General features: G+C 33.9%; 1 protein-coding gene across 3 annotated transcripts in view; it reads right to left on the reverse strand.

Annotated features, from left to right (window-relative positions):
- The window catches only part of LOC128983417 (peroxiredoxin-1-like), a 72,310-nt gene that overhangs the window by 32,185 nt on the left and 18,294 nt on the right, over positions 1-21,831 (reverse strand). For all 3 annotated transcript variants that reach the window (XM_054402721.1, XM_054402704.1, XM_054402712.1), the window contains 3 exons: positions 19,339-19,480; positions 8,749-8,884; positions 1,226-1,354 (listed from right to left, as the gene is read on the reverse strand). In XM_054402721.1, the coding sequence (XP_054258696.1) occupies positions 1,226-1,354; positions 8,749-8,841 (222 nt within the window). In that variant the 5' untranslated portion in view covers positions 8,842-8,884; positions 19,339-19,480. The remainder of the gene's footprint in view (positions 1-1,225; positions 1,355-8,748; positions 8,885-19,338; positions 19,481-21,831) is intronic.

The following is a 21,831-nucleotide window of genomic DNA, read 5'->3' on the forward strand; positions in this document are numbered from 1 at the left end:
CTTAGAAACCATCTATGTGGAGACCTGTGTGATGAGTAGAGCTCTGTTAGTTCAAGACAGGACGGGACAGGATTTTTTCTCCGTGATAACAAATTTGTTTTAAAAATCTTGATTAAACATTATTGATAATGGCAAAGCAAAATTAATTTTCAGTCTTAAAAACCAACAATAGATAAAAATACACATGTATAACAAAAGCTTGTGACTAAAAGATTCACATTATTAAATGTGAAACATCATTTTCACCAAAAAATACCTATAGCTAATCACAAACAGAAACTTAAAATGGACTACCACTGCACGTTTAAAAGCTTTAGATATAGAGTTTCTAAGGCCTCATATGGTTATCAGAAGAAAATCATTATATGGTGTATTGGCCTCTGAATCACTAAATTTAAGCTAAATAGTTTATGTTATTTGGGTTAGTCAAGTGATCCTTTTTTAGTAGTTTACTACTCTAGTTTCGGAAATCAGTAAAAGTCCATCATTAGGTAAAAAAATAAAAAAATATGAAAATTAAAGGAAAAAGATAAGGAAGGGAGACAGTTGAATCAAGTGTATGAAATATTTTGTTTGAAAATTGGTAAAATGTTCTCATATTAGTGTATACAATTTAGAATTAATTAAAACCAAATGGTGGTTTCCATTGTTTGATAGTTTGACAACAAAATTCCAAATGAAATTAAATCAGCAAAAAGCATGGTGGGATTTAAGAGGGGTCTTAAAACATTTCTCATCAACAAGGTATTGTATTCCCTTGATGAACTTTAAAATTTTAGGAGCGTTAATTTTTAATTTGTATAAACTTATGTTAGATTTTAAGAACTTTGTATCTATAGAATGTAAGAACATTGTAATATAAAAACATGTAAGAGAATGACACTATTCATGTACTTTGTGCTTTAATGAATAAAGATATATTGAATTGAATTGAATTACTTACCTGAATTAAAAGCCATAAAATTTTATCAAATAATGAAGTGGTATGGATGAATTTGGTTTCTAAAACCGTTGGTGGATGTGTAGGCCTAACCATTTTATACAATATGGAGAAGAAAACTAACTCTTCTCCTTCACGTCCTATTCCCGCTGCAAAGCACGATAGCAGCTAATTTATATTAAAAAATAAATATATTTATTTAAATCTAAAACTATATATCTAAACAATCTGCTTTGTTGCAGACATATTATTTAGCCACATATTTGGTACAGTTAGGAAGTTTACCTGTGGGTCAATAATAAACAGTCCTCTCAATGGAACGCCATCCTCCTCCAACAGAACATTGTAGTCTCGGGCAATACACTTGTTGAAGTCTGACAGCAACGGATAGTTCAGGTTACCCAGTCCTCCATGCTGTAACACAAGAGACAGTAGTCGATCATAGGGATTGAAAACTATTTCTTGTGGCATAATATATATTTTTGATATATTCTGGAACGTGTCAATGATATATGAAACACCCCTGTTGCGGCTAGTCTACATGCTTAGCAAATTTCCAATTGTTACGTATTGAATATTGATCTAGGTTCCCACGCCCAATTAGCCCAGCATCTATAGGGGGTTGAGTATCCAATGAAAATGTAACTCATTACATGACTCATGATTGATGTTGAAGACATCTTTGAGATGACCAAAACCGATGTTTTCGCCATCTCAGCTGGTGCACAACTTGTGGGGGGGGTCAGTATGAACACACAGGGTGCGTTATGAAACAGCGCTCTTATGTCACAAACTATACACGATAGAAACATGCTCTAAAGGGCATTTTGTTACACCCTTGAACTCTTTAATAATGTTGATTTGGACACAATAGAAACCTGTTCTAAACGACAAAAATCGTACTCATTTAAAATGTTATGAGAAAAAACAACATATCTATCTGCGATATTAGTAATTTGAGATTTTATGAAATTACTGACCGACTCAGTTAGGAAATTCTAGACCACTTCTCGATGAACAAGGATACGGTTGTTGGTCACGGGCCCAAACCCCTAGGAAAATTCTAAAAAGCCGCATTCTCAAGTTTTAATCCTGTGTAGTGAGCTGACAGATCTATCAGATGTCAGATGTTTTATTGAATTTTGGTTGCTAGGAAGAGAAAAATAAACAAGGAGAGATTCTTTAGGCTTTTCCAACAAAGTGGTTCATTTTTATTTGCTCTAAACAATTAATTGTTAATTACTTTTAAAAGTATGAAAAATTAAATAATAATATTTAGTGGAAACCTCTAGTCTTTTATTTAAGGTATTTCTCCTATTTAAATGAGGTTCTTTTCACTAAAATTGGTGACCCCGATTTGAACACATCAAGAAAACATAAGTCAATAGAAACCAATGAAGAAGTATTGGCAAGACTAAAACTGATGGGAGAGCAAAACCAAGATCTCAGAAAACAACTTAATGATGTCATTGGAGTTGACTCTGATTATTCAAGACAAAATCATGATTCAGAAGAAGATTTTTTGGTTAATCCAATGAATCAGAAAACTCAAGAAAGAAACAATTCAGTAAATCCAAGACCGTCTGACAACACAACTTTAATGCAATCTCCACAATTAAAATTTCCCCATTTTTGGCGTGAGAATCCAGCACAGATACAGATTCAGATACAGATACAGTTCATACAGATTGAGGTGATTTTCTCTTTATGGCACATTTTTGATGAGAGCCTTTGTTTCACATACGTTGTGACACACTTAGATGAGATGACTGCTTCCGAAATAGAGGATTTACTCTCAAACCCAAATCTGGAAAACCCTTACACGAGCCTGAAAGAAGAACTGATAAGAAGATTATCAGTCTCAGAACATAAGAGGATTAAGCAGTTACTCGTAGAAGAAGAACTCGGGACAGATACACCATCCCACTTTCTCAGAAGACTGAAATCGTTAGCTGGCAGCAGCGTTCAAGATGACTTGCTGAGGATCATCTGGATGCAGTGACTTCCTGCGCATATTCAAGGCATCCTGCAAACGCAGTTAGGCGCTGGGGTCAGTACCGAATCATTGGCCGTTACAGCGGACAAGATTCAGGAGGTTCAACCTTTGAGTTCACCTGCAATAAGCTGTGACGCTATTTTGTCAAACCGAGGTAAGCCAACGAATGTTAAAAAAACTTTTCCCAGACCCCACATAGTCACAACAATCTTAATCAAGGAGGAGGTTTTGAGGCAATTTTGGAGAAACTTTCAATGCTGGAGGAGAAAGTTAACTGTCTTTCAGATGACTTGATGACATATAAAAATAGTAAATTCAGATCACAAAGTCAAAGCCAGTCCAGTAAACAGCATAGTAACTCACCCCACAATGACATCTACTGCTGGTATCATAACCGTTATGGATCACGTGCCACCAAATGCGTGACTCCTTGCTCTTACTCGTCTACAAAAAACGAACTAGGCAACTAGATGCGGTGTCGACTAGTTGTCATGTGCCTAGACGCCAGGTTACAAGTAATTGATAACAATTCAGGCAATAGGTTTCTGATAGACACAGGTTCAGACATAAGTTGTATACCACTAAATTTAGTCAAAAGACCCTTAAAACCATTAAACAAGCTCTAAACAATTAATTGTTAATTACTTTTAAAAGTATGATAAATTAAATAATAATATTTAGTGGAAACCTCTAGACTTTTATTTAAGGTATTTCTCCTATTTAAATGAGGTTCTTTTCACTAAACCTGCAACTGGAATATGGGAACCTCTGTCCTTCTTTTCCCAAAAACTACACTCCCCTGTTGTATTGCCTGTTGGGTATTGAATTGCCTGTTGTAAAGTTACCGTCATTACTGCTTGTTACTTGTTACCATTATTACTAGGCATAGTCTTCTTGTTGTTATTTATTGTAGTTTTTAGGTCCCACTCATGTATTATTGCCAGATTATTATTGCACGATTTTTGTAACCACTGATATTAACTTATTATTTGCAACTTATATATAGTTCATAGTTTGACAAAATTGTATTAATGGAGAAACCGTTGGAATAAATAAATAAATAAATAAACTGGCAGCACGACTACAATAGTTGCAGGAGGTGATTTCTGTAGTGGCAGCGACTATGATAGTCACGTTTTTCTATGGTTTTGGTTAACTCTATATAATTGGTTGAAAACCATTGTAAAATCCGTAACCATTAGGCGCATAATAACGCCTCAATATACTAAATTATTTGTTTTTTTTAAGCTCTACAAAATAGTTTGGAAAGAAATTGCTAAATTTTATGTTTTTTGGTTCAAAAATGGGAAAAACCTATTTTTACCCCATAAAACAAATATAATTATATTTATTTATTTACTTATTTCATAGTCCCCCATAACGGGGGTTTCCGATAGTCCGATCATACTGGTTCGCTAACTCGTTTGAATAAATGTAGGTTTACATGTTTATACAAAATGTTGTCAAAATCGGAGCATTTTTGCTTTAGACTTATAAATTTGATATTTTTTAAAGTTGAACTATATAGCCTACTACTGATATCTCCATGTTCCCTATGCCAAAGAGTTATTTTTAATAAGTTAGGCCTAATTAATGTTTGTTTTTTTATACTGATGTTTTTTATTAATGTTTTTTAATAAAAGATTTAAAAAAATTTGGTCTATTATTATTATTTTTATATTTAACCAGTCTGTCATTAATTAGTAGGTATTTAAAAATGTTGAAAAATCAGGTTAAAATGTAGAACGTGCATTCGCCGTTAGTATGAGAAGGGAAATCCCATATCGACCTCGTCTCGAAATTTTATGAGAAATAAAAATTCCTGTCTTGTCTCGTCTCAAACTAAAATCTAATCTCGTCCATCCCTAGTTAATATTGCATATTTGTGACACGTTCTGGCCCTCGTAGAATAAAGTGAAAGTGGTGTGTGTTATGTTACCGAGAAGAATTATGAAGCATACAGTGGTTTGGGAATCAGGGGTGTAAGAATGGGCTGTTAACTGATTGTCCCAGACAATTAATAAGTCTAGTCATGAAAATACACACTTAAATAATTTACAACACTTCCCATATTAAAATTATGGTGAATATTTTCAGTTAAAACTTACAGTAACAAAGAAATGTACGTTGTCATTTCTGTTATAGAATTTTGGTAAATTATCAGTCGATCTGCATTATTGTACGTGCTCTTAGTTTTAGTTTTAAGTTAATTATATTATGGAGAGAATATGCAAACCCACAACAAAAATAAAACAAACTTAGTTGTGATATCAGTAAAATAAACAATGGTTAAAAAGATTACAAATGTTTTGCTATAAAGTCGCTCAGTATTGTACAATAAAATAAAGGCAAACAATTTTTTAAAAACCTTTGTAATTTGATGTGAGTTTAAAATCATATAACTTCATGTTGATGAGTGAATCATATACAGAAAATACCCCCGCCGCAGCAAACCTGCAGACTAAGCGAATTTCCATTTCACTGATTGGATTTACACTGAAATGTCTACTTAAAAATATAACATTTATTCTTGATTTAAATAGAATTAGTTTAACAAGTACTTAGGTTTGCTGCATCAGGGAGGGTAAAACTGTTTTTTTTGTAAAATGTGAATAGTAAGTAAGAAATAAAAACATTTTCCAAATTTGATCAAAATATGTTCACAAACAAGTAAACTACAACAGTTTACTTATTCTCCATAAGAATAACATGGGAATTTTAAATTTACAATTTTTTGGAATTTTCTCCGTAACCATTAGGCGCATAATAACGCTTCAATATACTAAATTATTTGTTTTTTTAAGCTCTACAAAATGGTTTGGAAAGAAATTGCTAAATTTTATGTTTTTTGGGTCAAAAATGGGAAAAACCTATTTTTACCCCATAAAACCCCCCGTAAACCCCCGTTCCCATGGTCCGATCATGCTGGATCGCGAACTCGTTCGAATAAATGTACGTTTACACGTTTGTACCAAATTTCATCAAAATCGGATCATTTTTGCTCGAGTTATCGTGCTGACGGACACATATATATATATATATATATATATATATATATATATATATATATATATATATATGTATATGAATTTGAACGGATGGTGTTTTTGGCCTCTAGGGACCTCAAAACGAAAAAAAAAAATCGGTCCCGCGTCCAGGTCTTACCATGAGTACTACGGTAATAGCTTATTCCCTATATGGGAAATTCGCTAAAATACTAAAATGCACTCGGATTCCTACAATATAGCCTACAATTAATTGTGTCATTACAATGTTAAGGTTGCTGGGGGAAGTGACGATGAGTAGTGGGGGGGGGGGGACTGATTTGCGAGCGCGGAGCAGGCTACCTTAGCACAGCGTGTCTCAATGCAGACTGAGCTCAGCGGCGTACTGCATTACCATATGATTACCGCGACCCAAGCGTCAGCGGCCCAAACTACGTCGCCAAAATCGGTAACAACTAATAGCATTAGGTGATAACTCTTATACGTGTATACTCAATGGTATAACTCAATGGCCTAGCTTAAAGTAATGTTGTAAGCAATTCAAGATAGGGTCTGCAGGTCAGACTTTTTTGGTTCGGGCGATAATCGGGTCGGGCCAAAAATCATTAACAGATTTTGTTTTGTTTTAACTTGTTATATCTGTGTTTATAATATTAATAGAAAATATAATATGAAAAAAGATTGCATTTATGTATATTATTTCATTTTCATATCTCATTTACAGCTTGGGAATTGCCTCAATTTCAGGAATGAAGAAAATAAAAATAGTAATAGGCTAAGCAACATGACAAGTGGAGAACTCATCGAAGAAAATATGTTGTGTAAACTGATTTACTATAAAACTCAAAAATAGTAATCAACACACACATTGTTAATGGTATAGTTAGTAAGGACTGTAACAATTGCATATCATGTCATACAGTAGTATAGATAGACCTACTGTAAGAGATTAAAATCTAAAAACAACTGATTTTGATGACTAATAAATGAAAAGAATTTAAAATCCATAAACTCAAGTCAAACAATATCACAATTAATTACAGTAGAGTAGAGAGTCAAAAATCCGAACATCAAAAATCTGAAACTTCAAAAATCGAACCGCTCCTTAGGGTTTTAATATATTGAATTAGCACAGAGGCAACAGATGTTTTACAATTTCGCGGGCCAAAGAGTCGACGCCTGGCAGGGAAATGAGTGAACGCGCCAAGCCAGTCTGTGTTTTGTTCGTTTCAAAAGTATAAGCTCTACATATTTTTCAAGAAACGATTACAGTTTAATGTAACGAAAATACCTAAGTAAAAAATCATTGTTTTTATTTCATTCACTGTATCCTAGAATTGTATTGTTACTAGTGTAGGCATAATTATGTGTCTATTAGGCATTACTTGGCTATGTTTGAAAATCCGAACAAATCGGTAATCTGAACTACCTACGGTCCCTATTGGTTCGGATTTTTGACTCTCTACTGTAGGTACCCAAAAAGGAACTCTTAACTAATAAACTGTCATAATCTGTCATACCTGGTCATAATAGGTCCAGAACGTACAGGATATGAAAACTCAGGACCCAATTGTTCATCCTTGAGTGACCCTGTAGTTGTATCGAGAAGGTGCTGATTTATTTTTTTATGCTGTGTCTTTTTACACCGATGACATTTCTACAGTCTTTTGTATGGGTAGGGTACAAGGTAAGTACAGAGTTTGTTTTCTTTGCACTGTTGCGTCACGGCTTTTGTCAGTAGATGACTGGCTCTGGCTAGTGGCAGTGCGACAATTGCTCTGTTGTGTCTTTGTCTTTATTTTTAAACGTCAGCAAGCTTAATATTTAATTCTCAGTTGACATTTTACTTCCTCTGCAATAATAGATACCAGTGGTCGTCCAGTGGTCGAAAACTCAACCAAAAATATTAAATGTACACGCATTGACTATTGGATGGATACTGAAGTAGACATCCCATCTATGTAGACCAGCTGTGGCCATTTTTTTAATTAAAAACATGTAGTTGTGTGAGCCAGTCACAGAATGAGTGTCTAAAATTCTACTTTCCACCTTATTATTTGTTGCTAACAAAAGTAATTCCAAAAGTTTAACTTGGTAAAAAGCATCGTGTATTCGACAGAAATTATTCTTTAGAACAATCTTCTTAGAGCAATCTGTTGGTGGCTCACATCAACTACGACAAATTTAATTTAAAAACTGGCGACAACTTAAACATGGGTATGGAATGTCTAGTTGTAAGTCAAAGGTATAGGCTTCCCTAATTTTCACCCCACGCTGTAAATAAAACATGTGATCGTAATTTCTTATATTTGTTTTGATTTTATATTAATATGTCATTGTTATTTTGTCACCAGAATGACAACCCATAAAGTCCATGTTAATCATTTTTTATTTCAAATTCATTTTTTGTGCATATATTTGAGCCTATTTTAATTTTTAAAGGGATTCTGCACATCTACAGGAAAATATCTTTCTAACCATATGCGTAGATTTCCCCTGCGATGCACACGAGCTGAGAAAAAAGGTTTTAAAGAAACATGCTTGCCTATTAATAAATAGATATATAATATAAGTGTTTCTTTGAAAATAAATTATTATTGTTTTTTAGACCCGAACAAATCTCTGACCCGACTCGATCTCTCGGGCCTTCCGCTGGCCCAACCCGACCCAAAAAATTCGGGGACCTGCAGACCCCTAGTTCAAGACCAGTGTCATGGGAGATAAGGCAGTAGTTTTAGTGGGTGATGTTTCCACAACTCACCACAATGACACTCAGTCTTGTACAATGATTCTCATTTTTTTTTTACCTTCCTTGGCGTGTTGATCCAGGCGAGATGGCTGAAGTGAGAGTCACACGACACCCCCACCACTGCTGTGTTGATAGCCTTGAACTCATTCATCCTATCACTAAAGGCGATGATCTCCGTAGGGCACACAAAAGTGCTGAAACCATTCATTTACTCTGGTCAATGTTTAGTTTTTAAATAATAAGCATCACCAACAGGTAAAAATATATTAGACGAAGCATAAAGAAAATATTAAGTTAAAGAACAGACTATATGAATAAACTATATGGCATACAGGGTCTAACTGAAGTTTAAACAGTGCCTCTTATTTGTGATACCTGACAAATGTTTATCATTATAAATTAACAACATTAAAATTTCAGAAGACTGTAGTACATTGCATCACCCTAGGTCCACGACTATGGTAGCGATGAGTGTACAATTGATTAGATGAAGCTCGGTTACTGAAAAAGGATGGATGAGTATTTGGAGATGAGTATTGTGAGGTAGGCCTACTTAATTGGAACCAAGGATTTGACGTTGACCTATTCCAAAAATAGCAAAAAATAAAAACTCATTGAATGCTACTGCGATGCAGATTTTGCTAAAAGTATTGAAGATAGGAAGAGTATCAGTGGTTATATGTTTAAAATATTTGGCAACACAGTGGCTTGGAAAACTAAGAAACAACCAATAGTGGCTCTTTCCACTTGCGAATCAGAATATATTGCATTTGCAACATGTGCAACGGAGTGTGTGTTCATAAAGAGATTATTATCAGAAATGCTACTTAAGGTTCAAATAACTCAGGTTGTTATTTGGGAAGATAATCAGTCCATAAAAATTGCTAAGACACTTGAAACTAATAGATCCAAACAAATTGGTGTGTAATTCCATTATATAAAGAAGCTGATAGAAAATGGTGTAGTGGAACTTAAGTATGTTACATCTGAAAACCAAGTTGCAGATATTTTTACCAGACTGCCTATCTTTAAATTCAACAAATTCAGGAGGGATATGGGACTTAAATGAAACTTGACATTCTTAACATTTGTGCCTGAAGGTTATAAAATTGCGGGGGAGTGTTGAAGCAATTTCAATAAGTCTGTGTATAATGTCATATTAATTATGATACCCCCGCCGCAGCAAACCTGCAGACTAAGCGAATTTCAACTTGTCTGATTACATTTTTATTAAAATATTTCCATAAATAACACATATTTGTTCCCAATTTAAATAACATTAGATTTAACGAGTGCTTAGGTTTGCTGCTACGGGGAAGGTATAAAGTGTGTTTTGACCATACGTCAATATTATACGATGAAATAAATAAATGTGCCAAATTGGATCAACATGTCATATATCCATAAACAAGTAAACTACAACAGTTTTCATTTTCTCCATAAGAATAACATGGGAATTTTAAATTACACTTTTTTTATTTTCTCTGTGACCGTTAGGCATACAACAGCGCTTCAAAAATTGGATCAACATGTCATATATCGAGAGTCGAGCAAATACAGTATATAGCAGTTTTTTTCAATTTTGTTCCAGGTCCATTGTATTGATAGCCGAGCAAATGCAGTTCCACCGGTAATAATTTTTACCTCCGTGTTATCCGAGTTTTTGATTATCCGGGGTAGTCTCGGTCTCGTTTAGCTCGGATAATCAGACTTCTACAGTACTGTGCCGCTAAAAAAATCACGATTGCTGATCGGGACAAAGCCGCTCCGGATGAGAGAGAGTCTACTGTATTCGGAAATCAGACGGAACTAAAAAAGCAACGATTCAAGATTCAAAAAGAGTTTATTCACACAGTAGAACAAATTTTTATACATGAATAGTGTATATTGTTACTTCCTACCTAAATTAGCAATAAGAAACAGTTAAACATAACAAAATACTATAGGCTACATTATTTAAAATTTAAATTACTAAAATCCTCTATAGTGTAAGGTGCAAGATCAAGTAAGAATGCCTTCAGTTTTTTTTATAAATTATACTGATTCTTATATTGTTTGTTTAAAAAAAAATCCAGCAAATTTAGTTATAGTATGTAAGAAGCATAATTGATTTATTTGAATTGTTTGTAGTGGTAACATTGTTTCTTTTTTCATTTCCCTCACTAAGTTTGATTTCATTCATAATTCTGTATCTCATGGCAGGCAAATCTCGTAGACATTGTAAGTACAAAATATTATTATCCATTATAATCTAGGAAAGTAAAATCTGAAATTAAAATTTGTATTAAAAATACTATTGAACATGGATATGGGAAAATAATATTCACTGTTGGTTAACCTCAAATTCTAGAATATGTTAAATTAGGTTATAAGTATGTTAACTTGCAAAAAGCACATTGTACGAAAGAAAATGGTAATTGAAATTTATATTTAGAATAGTTATATTAGTAATATTTATGCATTTGTATATTTTTTTTACAGACGAGTTCCTGTATTAAAATAGAGCTCTGCGGAAGGTCATCTTAAAGTAAGACTGTTTCAATTAAATAATTATTTAGGACTGAGATACAGAGGTATAATTTAAGTAAATCAAAAGTATATATTTGTTATGATTTCATTCATTTTATTAATAAAATTTCAGTGATGTACACGGAAATGAAATGGCTTCTTTTTAACTTAGGCTACATCCTATTGAAGTTATATAGTTCTGTAGTATAAATCATTACATTTATACTTTTATTGGACCTTACGAGTATAAATATATGCGCAACTCTGCTATACAGAACAACAAAATATAACAAAAAATCAGGAAATCACTATAGCCTACTTTTAAAGTTTTAACCAAGCCTAATTTTTACTAGCCTAGAGTGAAATATTACATTACAGCCTAGTTACTAAATGAGCATGAATCTATAGCAAGATTATTTCATAAACATGTCTAAATTTAACTTGAATTACCTTATCAAAGAAGAGCTAACATATGAGCTCTTATCAAGAGGACAAGATATTATTAACAATGATGTTCAGAGTTTAAGGAGGCAATTAAGGTTATGTCAAGACGTTCCAACAAATGTTATTAATTTGAAAGGGAAAATTATACTTAAAGATGAATTTGACACGATAGAAAACAAGTTATATAATGCAGAGGAACTAATAGGTCAGTGCAAGGAAGCTAATAGCAACTTATTAGTAGCCAAAATCAAAGCTAAGCTAGCCCATTTAGCCTTAAGAATTTCACATATGAAACTGTGTAAACTAGAAGAATCCTTTACGAATAGACTTACTGAATATGTGGATAAATTGCAAAAATTCACGTCGCTATTTGAAGCTATCCTAAATGACATCCCTCAGGAGGAGTTGGCGGAGTTTGAAGAAAGATTAAACACCTCTATTTTGGACGAAGAGGAAATCGACTCAGAGATAAATAAGCATGTTATTCACGGTAGACAAACATCTTCTACCCCTACCCAACATAACACACAGACACTGGAAGTCGTTCAAGATTTCAAGCCTATAGAAATTCCATTTAACAATCGCCTTGGTCCACAAGTACAACCACTAGCAGGCCCCTCTCAAGAGATTGAAAATGTAAATGTATTCGGAAAAATTAAGAATCCGTTAGAAAATTATCTCCAAAAATTCAGGATCTGTAATGGACTAGAAATCTATCCTCTGCTTGACTTTTTAAGAAACCTAATAACCATCACCATCGAGACCAATCTTACTTCACACCAACTGTTTGAAATCTTGCCTACATATACTTCTCAACCTCTCACGAATAAAATATTAGAACACAAGAACACAAATCAATCAATAGACCGACTACACACAGACATTATAAATACCTTCATACCAATAACACTGAAGGAGAAACTGAAACAAGAACTTATCTTTAGACCGCAAAAAACAAACGAACCGTTGTCAATCTACATAAATGAGGTCAAGACAAATCATCAAGTATTGAAGGGAAATCTCACTGAAGAAGAATTGGTTTGTTTCATCAAAAATGGCATCCACCCAGAAATCAGAAATAAATTAGTGTTTGAAAAAAATCCGATAACCTTCAGAGATTTAGACCAACTGTGCATTAACCTAAACAACGTTAATTTTAATGATTATGTCAGACACAATATGTTTCCTACAACGTCTAATACATCATCAGGACATATGCATAATAGGTCAATTGAAAATCAGGGAAATCATGGGTATGGACAAACGTCAAGTGGGACCTCATATCCACGAGACAGGGTTTGTTATAACTGTGCTAGACCAGGTCATACAGCAAGACAGTGCTTCAGAAAACCAAAAAACTCATAAACTTGGGAGGTGTAAGAACCGAACTTCACGTATCTTATCCTCCCAGAAAACAAAATGTTAGTGATAATACAAATCATAGTTTCGCATTCAAAAATGAATTAAGACAACTAGTTAAAGGGCACAACAAGTTAAAGAAACCTAGCATAACTAAAACCAAAGGTAAAACAATACATTCTTTACCATGCATGCAAATAAAATTAACTGGGAAGATACATGTAAAATCTCTACTCGATACTGGAGCCAGTAGAAACTTTATAAGTAAAGAGCTTTATGACAAACTAAACGCAGTAAATAAAATTAGAGGAACTAAGAAATGGACTGATATAATGTTAGCTGCAAACGAAGAACCATTGGACATCATAAATGAATGCAAGATAAAAATCAAGATAAGCAAGTATTCCTGGTATGAAAAATTTTTGGTGATAAAACAAAACTATTATCATATGATAGTGGGAGCTCCATTCATTCGGAACAAAGGCCTAATTATCGATTTAAATGACAACAGCTGTTATTTTAAATTCGCACCTTCAGACAAAATAAAGTTGTGTGGAGATGAAAATTGGCAGAAATTAGCAATAAATAATATTCATATCGGAACTCCAGAGATGACCACAGAAATAGAAGAACTAGTAAAATCATATCCCAATGTATTTACTGATAAGATTGGTGAGGCACTTGACCTACAAGTAGAATTAAAGCTTACTGATGATAAACCTATATGTATTCGCCCTTATTTCCTAAGTCCACCCACTTTGAACAAAATGAAAGCTATAGTAGACGATTGGTTAGCCCAAGGTATAATAGAACCATCCACTAGCGAATATAGCAGCCCAGCATTTTTAACAGCAAAAGATAGATTGGTAGTAAACTATTCGGAATTAAATAAGAAATTAGTGAAAATGAACTATCCAATTGGTGACCTCCAAAATATGTATCATCATCTACAAGGGGCTAGTTACTTTACAGTAATCGACCTAAATAAGGCTTTCCTTCAATGTCCTTTAGCGGAAAATTCTAGAGACATCACATCATTTTCTACAATTTTTGGGAAATATCGCATGAAACGTGTTTGTTTTGGACTCCAGGTTGGAAGCTCCGTTCTATCAAGCTACTTAGATAAAGTTTTTCAGGATATAAAGTTTAAATACATGGTAAATTTCTGTGACGACATAGTTGTTTACAGCACTAACAAGTCTCTGCATATGTCACACGTTAAGGAGGTCATTGACAGACTTGCCAAACACAAACTAACAGTAAACGTTGACAAAGCAAAATTTTTTTGTCGGGAAATCAGCTTCTTAGGACACTTAATTAAAGACAACACTGTAAGAATTGACCCAGAACGTACAACTGCCATTCAAAAGTTTCCCGAACCCAAAAATGTAAGACAAGTAAGGCAATTTACAGGCATGTGTTCTTATTGGGCTAAATATATCCCTAACTATGCCGATATATGTGCACCTTTACACAGTTTGAAACAGAAAGGAAATAAATTCATTTGGTCCCAAAAGTGTAAAATTGCCTTTGATACGTTGAGGGAGAAAATTTCAAACCCCCCAATTTTGCAGTTAGCTGATTTTTCAAAACCATTTGTTTTACAAACGGATGCATCGCAAATAGCGGCAGGAGGAGTTTTATTGCAAGAAAACGAAAATCAAGATCTACTACCAATTGCCTACTATTCCAAAAAGTTCAATGATAACGAGCTCAAATACAGTGTGTATGAGAAAGAAGCCTACAGTGTCATATTATGCATCGAAAAATGGCATGAATTTTTGGAAGTACAGCCCTTTAAATTGATAACGGATAATCAAGCTCTCAGCTACGTTCTAAACACTCGCAGGAAACTGGGAAGATTATCAAGGTGGGTAGAACGCCTGTTAAACCTCCCATTCACTGTCGAACATAAAAAGGGAAGTGAAAATATCTTAGCGGATACTTTATCCAGACTTTTTGATGAAGAAGACATCAATCATGACGAAGACATCACAACAGAAGTGGACTCTACGTTGAAGATTATAAATAAATCTGTAAATATTGTTAGGGAAGAAATGAGGAACAAGAAGAGAAATGTAAATAAAATAAATCATGTAAATAGTAGTAATAAGAAAATGATTAGAAACAAACGAGAAGATAGACATTTTTGTAATCTAATTCAAGAGATACCTATGGCATTAAATGACTTGAAATATCACCAGGGAAATGACCGAAAATGTACAGAGATAATTAAAAGCGTACAAAATAATACAAATCAAGAGTGTTACTACCTGAAAAATGACGTTTTGATGTACAAAAATCAATCTGGAAAAAGTAAAATTTATCTACCAGATAACTTAATAAATTTGGTTTTTACATTTTACCACAACACAATGATCGGAGGTCATTTGGGAATCTCTAGGACCCAAGGTAAAATAAATGAATATTTTTACAATCCAATTTTAAATGAAACTGTGAAACAGAAGATAAAACAATGTAAAATATGTGCTATGTCGAAGACCACGCAAAGGAAATACGAGGGTAAACTAATTTCAATTCCAGTTGAACAAACCATGAATACAGTTTTTATTGATATTCTAGGACCATTGCCAAGATCAAAGGGGCAAAATAAATATATTCTAGTGATCGTCGATGCATTCACTAGATATTTATGGCTTCACGCTCTTAAGGACTGTAATTCAAGATTGATAATCGCAAAACTTCAGCAAACCTTTGTGAATTTTTCAACTCCGAGGATATTAGTGTCTGATAACGCTTCATATTTCATATCCAAGGAATTCAAGGCCTATTTGTTTAAACATTTCATTGAGCACCGTCGTATAGCGATATATCGTGCAAATGGAAATCGAGCTGAGAGATTTATCAGAGATGTGTCTACACTATTGCGATGTTTTTACCACAACAATCAATCTAATTGGGATGACAATTTAGGTTTGGTCCAACTTAGTTTAAACACAGCTGTAAATTCGTCTACAGGTCAAACAGCCTTCCAAATGATGTTTTATCATGAATGTAATAACGCACTATCAAATGTTTGGAATATACAGGATTTGATTTCAACAAAGCTAACTGAAGATGAGAAGAAAGAAAATCTAACCAAAGCTATAAACAACATCAAGAGAAGCATTAAGAAAAATCAAGAACGTGCGAAATACAGGAATCCAAGATCGCCATTCGCTGTCAATTCTATTGTTTATGTCCGCACTCACTATTTGAGCAACAAAGTGAAAAACTTTTCTAAGAAGCTTGCTATCAAATATTCTGGACCATATAGGATATTGTATTTCATCACGGACGTAACAGTTTTGATACAGAACGTGAATAATTATCAAGACGTGAAGAAAGTACACATTGTGGACCTCAAACTAGCAGAAGACAAATGAATGTGATTCAAACCCGATGCTTACTCCGGACTGAGAGGACTGAAACTACTTCAGAAGATTGTATTACTTTTTTAGAGTAATATCAGGAAATGTATATTTTTATTAAGGAGATATACAGAAGGAAAAGCGAATTATTTTAGCAAACAATGGCGAAAGAAAACCAAAATTTCAATAATTAAATAAAATTAAATGTTAGTAAATATAGCGCATTCATTTAAAATAGTGAATCAGGATGAATGAATGTGTGAGTAAATGTATAGTTCAAATGTGAGTGTAAATGTGAGCAAATGGATTGATCAAATGGGTGAGAATGTGTGTGAAAGTTTTGACTAAAATTAGTAAATAAGGATACGTGACTCTGAACACTTGACACTAACTGTTACTTATACACTTATACGACAGGCCATACAAAACACACACTTTAACGCGCACTAAATATACTAAACTTATAACAAAAACACGACACATCACACTAAAACGCACGCACTTCAACTACTTTCAAACTAATGTGAGCAAACAGGATTTTAAATGAATGCAGTTGAAAGTAGTTTTATCTTATCTTTGGTATTCGTGATCATTATCATTCTTCCTTTTGGGCATAGTTTGCTAAATAATCCGTCTTGTTTTAAAAAGGGATATAGGAAAGTTTTGTTTGAATCAAATAAATGAATTTGTATTTATTTATATGTAGTTTTAAAATGGTAATTGATGAAATTACAAAGAAAAATGTTTAGTTAAAAGAAATGTTTTAAGTCAATTTTAATTTGGTTTCATGTAACAAAAAAAAGCAACAAAAATGAAGGCCTGCGCATTCTAGTGACAAACTATTTGCACTACATTAGGTTATCTGAACTAACCGGATATTGTATTCAGCCGAGCTATTCTATTATTCCATTATTGTGTATTTCATAGTATTGAATTTTGCAAATATTATTGTTGTTTGTTCAAGGGAAAAAAATTGAACTAAATTTACTATGATTTTTTTATTTTGAAGTGGCGGAAAATATATACTGATTCTTATATTGTTTGTTTAAAAAAAAATCCAGCAAATTTAGTTATAGTATGTAAGAAGCATAATTGATTTATTTGAATTGTTTGTAGTGGTAACATTGTTTCTTTTTTCATTTCCCTCACTAAGTTTGATTTCATTCATAATTCTGTATCTCATGGCAGGCAAATCTCGTAGACATTGTAAGTACAAAATATTATTATCCATTATAATCTAGGAAAGTAAAATCTGAAATTAAAATTTGTATTAAAAATACTATTGAACATGGATATGGGAAAATAATATTCACTGTTGGTTAACCTCAAATTCTAGAATATGTTAAATTAGGTTATAAGTATGTTAACTTGCAAAAAGCACATTGTACGAAAGAAAATGGTAATTGAAATTTATATTTAGAATAGTTATATTAGTAATATTTATGCATTTGTATATTTTTTTTACAGACGAGTTCCTGTATTAAAATAGAGCTCTGCGGAAGGTCATCTTAAAGTAAGACTGTTTCAATTAAATAATTATTTAGGACTGAGATACAGAGGTATAATTTAAGTAAATCAAAAGTATATACTTGTTATGATTTCATTCATTTTATTAATAAAATTTCAGTGATGTACACGGAAATGAAATGGCTTCTTTTTAACTTAGGCTACATCCTATTGAAGTTATATAGTTCTGTAGTATAAATCATTACATTTATACTTTTATTGGACCTTACGAGTATAAAATTTAGATTTGTCCTTTTCGTTTTTTAAATACAAAAGGGCAAATCAATCACTTTTTTTCCAATCAACGTATTATTGTAAAATAAATTAAAAGGTTAAGACAGAAATGGGAATTATAAGTTTCCCGTTTCTCCCCGTCTCTCTGGGGAATCTGCCGTGGCAGTTTCAGTGTTTCTAGCCCTCTCTAAAACACCCTTATAATCCTCACTAATTGCCGTGGCAGTTTCGGTATGGAGCATGATCTTTGGTGTTTATTTATTCTATGGTAAAACGTCGTGGCAGTTTCGGTGTCCCCAAACCAACACATAGCTACTATTACCAAATCCAGGGACAGCTGAACCTGTGTCAAAGGGAATGGTGTGACTTCATTATATACACAAAAAAGGGAGAACTTTTTACCGAGCGGATCAAAAAAGATGACTTTCTGTGGCAGACGAAAATGCTACCTAAATTAATCCAATTTTACAAAGAATGCATCTTGCCAGAAATCGTCGACAGCAGAGTGATTAGAGGGATGAAGATAAGGGACCCCAAGTACATAACTGACGCCCAGGAACTCGTGAAGGCGAGAAAACTCGCAGCAATTTCCAAGAAAGTTCAAATTAATTCGGTAGCTGATGTGTGAAAATAATACCAATTACATTTTGTAATGCCCAAATATTATAATTAGGCCTAACAATATTTTATCCTATTCATATTGCAATTTTTTAAATATCACCGCTCATTATCTGGACCAAAAATTATCTTATATTAAAATCAATGTACATAATTAATAAATTTGTTTTCATCTCTTTAGTAATTAACATTATACATTTCCCTTTTATTTACCCGGCTCTACTGGGCTTCCCCCAAGTTTATTTTATTTTGCAATTTTTAATTGTTACTCAACTTTGACATTTCAGTTTAGTACAGATTTTATTGTATTTTATTTTAGTAAATGACTTGTACAATACAATCTTACTAATATTATAAATGTGAAAGTTTGTGTGTTTGAAGGTCAATCACGCATAAACCACTGGATGGATTGGGCTGACAAGGCTAATAAGGACATGACACTATTCCATTGTATGATTACTCATGTGCACATTATGAATAAAGATTGATTTGATTTGATTTGATTATTATTCTATATTTGAAATACATTCATAAAATAGGACCGTGCACAATTTAATTTTTGTTTGAAATCACAAGGGTTCCCCCAATAAACTAATATTAATACTTACAAGTCAAGAGGATAGAAGAACAAGACCAAATATTGACCTCTAAAATCACTAAGATCTATTTCCTTGAAGTCTCCAGCGATGACAGCAGTTCCCTTGAAGGGAGGGGCTGGGTGTTGAACCTTAAGTGTGGAGCCATGTAGTCCTATAACCATACAGAATATGCATTATACACCCACCACCTAAAAATACTACAGGGTGCGGCAAAATAACCTCCTGATTTTTGTTGCGTTGTGGTGAGTAGTGGGAGACACTTAGAGTGGTGGGGATGGCGGCCGTCGACGCAGGGGAGAGGGAAGTTTATGTGGCATTCATTCGGCACGTAGACACCAGTCGCCATCATGGCGTGGACGAGTGAACACAAAGCCTTTGCGGTTGAAGCGTTCATTCGCAACAATGAGTTGGTTATCGCGGCACAGCGTGCTTTTTGAACGCGATATCAAATTCCTCCTCGTGGATCTGTACCGGACAGAAAGACTATTCTGTTGTGGGTAAAAAACTTCAGGGAGACTGGTTCAGTTGTGAAAAAACGGGGTGGAAGACATCGTAGTGCGCATACACCTGAAAACATCAATGCTGTCAGGCAGTCAGTGTTGCAGTCCCCTCAAAGATCAGCTCGCAAACACGCAGCCGCCCTTCGGATGTCTGACCATAGTGTTCGTCAAATCCTTCACATGGACCTCCATTTTCATCCTCATAAGATGGTTGTTGTGCAAGAACTGTCTCAACGTTATTGGCAGGATCGCACGGAAGCTTGTCAAAACATCTTGCAACGACTTCCACCAGACACCATTGTTTTTTTCAGTGATGAGGCACATTTTCATTTGTCTGGCAACGTTAATAAACAAAATTGTCGTTATTGGAGTCAAAACAATCCCAATGAAATCCACGAGAGACCACTTCACAGCGAGCGTGTAACTGTGTGGTGCGCTATTTCACGACTTGAAATCATCGGTCCATATTTCTTCGAAGAAGAAGGCGTTGCAGTGACTGTAAACTCACACAGGTATACTAACATGATTCAGAATTTTTTTTAACCAGCATTGCAAGAGAGGGATTTTGAACATGTATGGTTTCAGCAGGATGGTGCCACATCTCATACTGCTCGGTTAGCAATGGTCGTTTTGCGGCAGATGTTTCCTGGCAAATTAATTTCTCGGGGAGGGGACATCACGTAGCCAGCACGATCCCCAGATCTCACTCCATGTGATTTTTTTTTTTTTTGGGGGGGTTACTTGAAGGCCGAGGTGTTCAAACGTCGCCCCAGGAATCTGCCAGACCTGAAAGAGGCAATACGCCAGGAAATTCTGCGAATACCTCAAGCCATGCTCGAGAGAGTCCACGACAGCTTCAGAGTTTCGTCTGCAGCAGTGTATCAACAGCCATGGTCACCATTTAACAGACATTCTTTTTAAAACTAAGTAAAAGTAAACTTCCCTTATTAGAGAATAAGTAAAAAAAATAAAAACTGTTTTACAGTATCTTGAAAACCTGTTTTTTTTATTTACGTTTAAAAATAGGGAGGTTATTTTGCCGCACCCATTATTAGGGTATAGCCATGACTATTATTACTTTGGTAATCTTCTGCTTCTGTCATAGTTCCCAATTAAAAATATACATAGGTTAGTTTAATATAGTCAAAGTAATATGAAGTCATCAAAGATCTCACAGCAAGTGATCATCAGTACATAGTTTTTTGGGTTGACGGAATTTTACCACTAGAGCAGAACTGACGTCACTATGACGTAATAACCTTTAGCTCTCTCAAGTTTGTTCACGGGCGGAATTATACCTCCTTGATACAACTATTTTTTATCTGGGACGAAAGTAAAGGTAAATAAACCACTATTTATATTTGTCTTACCAGTTCAGAAGCCACAACAATGAGCTAATTGAAATAGAAAGAGAGTAAAAATTAGATTAGCAATGAAAGCCGGAATTTTAACCCGTGCCCATACAACTAAGGAAAACTGTAGATGTACGACCCAGAATTTTAACTGTTTTTCTAAACTTTATGTTTTGTAAACATTCGTGAATTAGAAATCGTGCTGAGTTAATTTGCGTGCTTTTATTAATCTATATAAATTAAATTAGAGTTTTGTTTGTACATTGCTCAGAATTATATATTTTTTTTTTATTTTTTAGTTTTATACATTAAAGAGGCCAAAAACAAGTCTTATCTTTAATTTCTGTCTGTCTATCTGTCTAACTGTCACAGCGCAGTAAGCATTTTACGTGGCCTTCTCCTGAAAAACGAAAGTATCGATCGGGATTAGAAATTTATGGAGGAACAAGTAAATTCAATTTAAACAAAGTTTTACAATTACAAAAAGAAGCCATTAGGTGTATCCTTAATCTCGATATAAACGAATCCTGTAAAAATCATTTTAAAGTATTAGAGTTCTTTACTGTTTACAGTCTCTATATTTATAAGACGATAATGTATGTTAAAAAACATGAATCAGAACTTCAAAGACAGAAAAAGGTGTAACGTAA

The sequence above is a fragment of the Macrosteles quadrilineatus genome, unplaced genomic scaffold, assembly GCF_028750875.1.
Source record: "Macrosteles quadrilineatus isolate MER2022 unplaced genomic scaffold, UCM_ALF_1.0 Scaffold_1__1_contigs__length_201487025, whole genome shotgun sequence".
In the NCBI taxonomy this organism is placed as follows: domain Eukaryota; kingdom Metazoa; phylum Arthropoda; class Insecta; order Hemiptera; family Cicadellidae; genus Macrosteles; species Macrosteles quadrilineatus.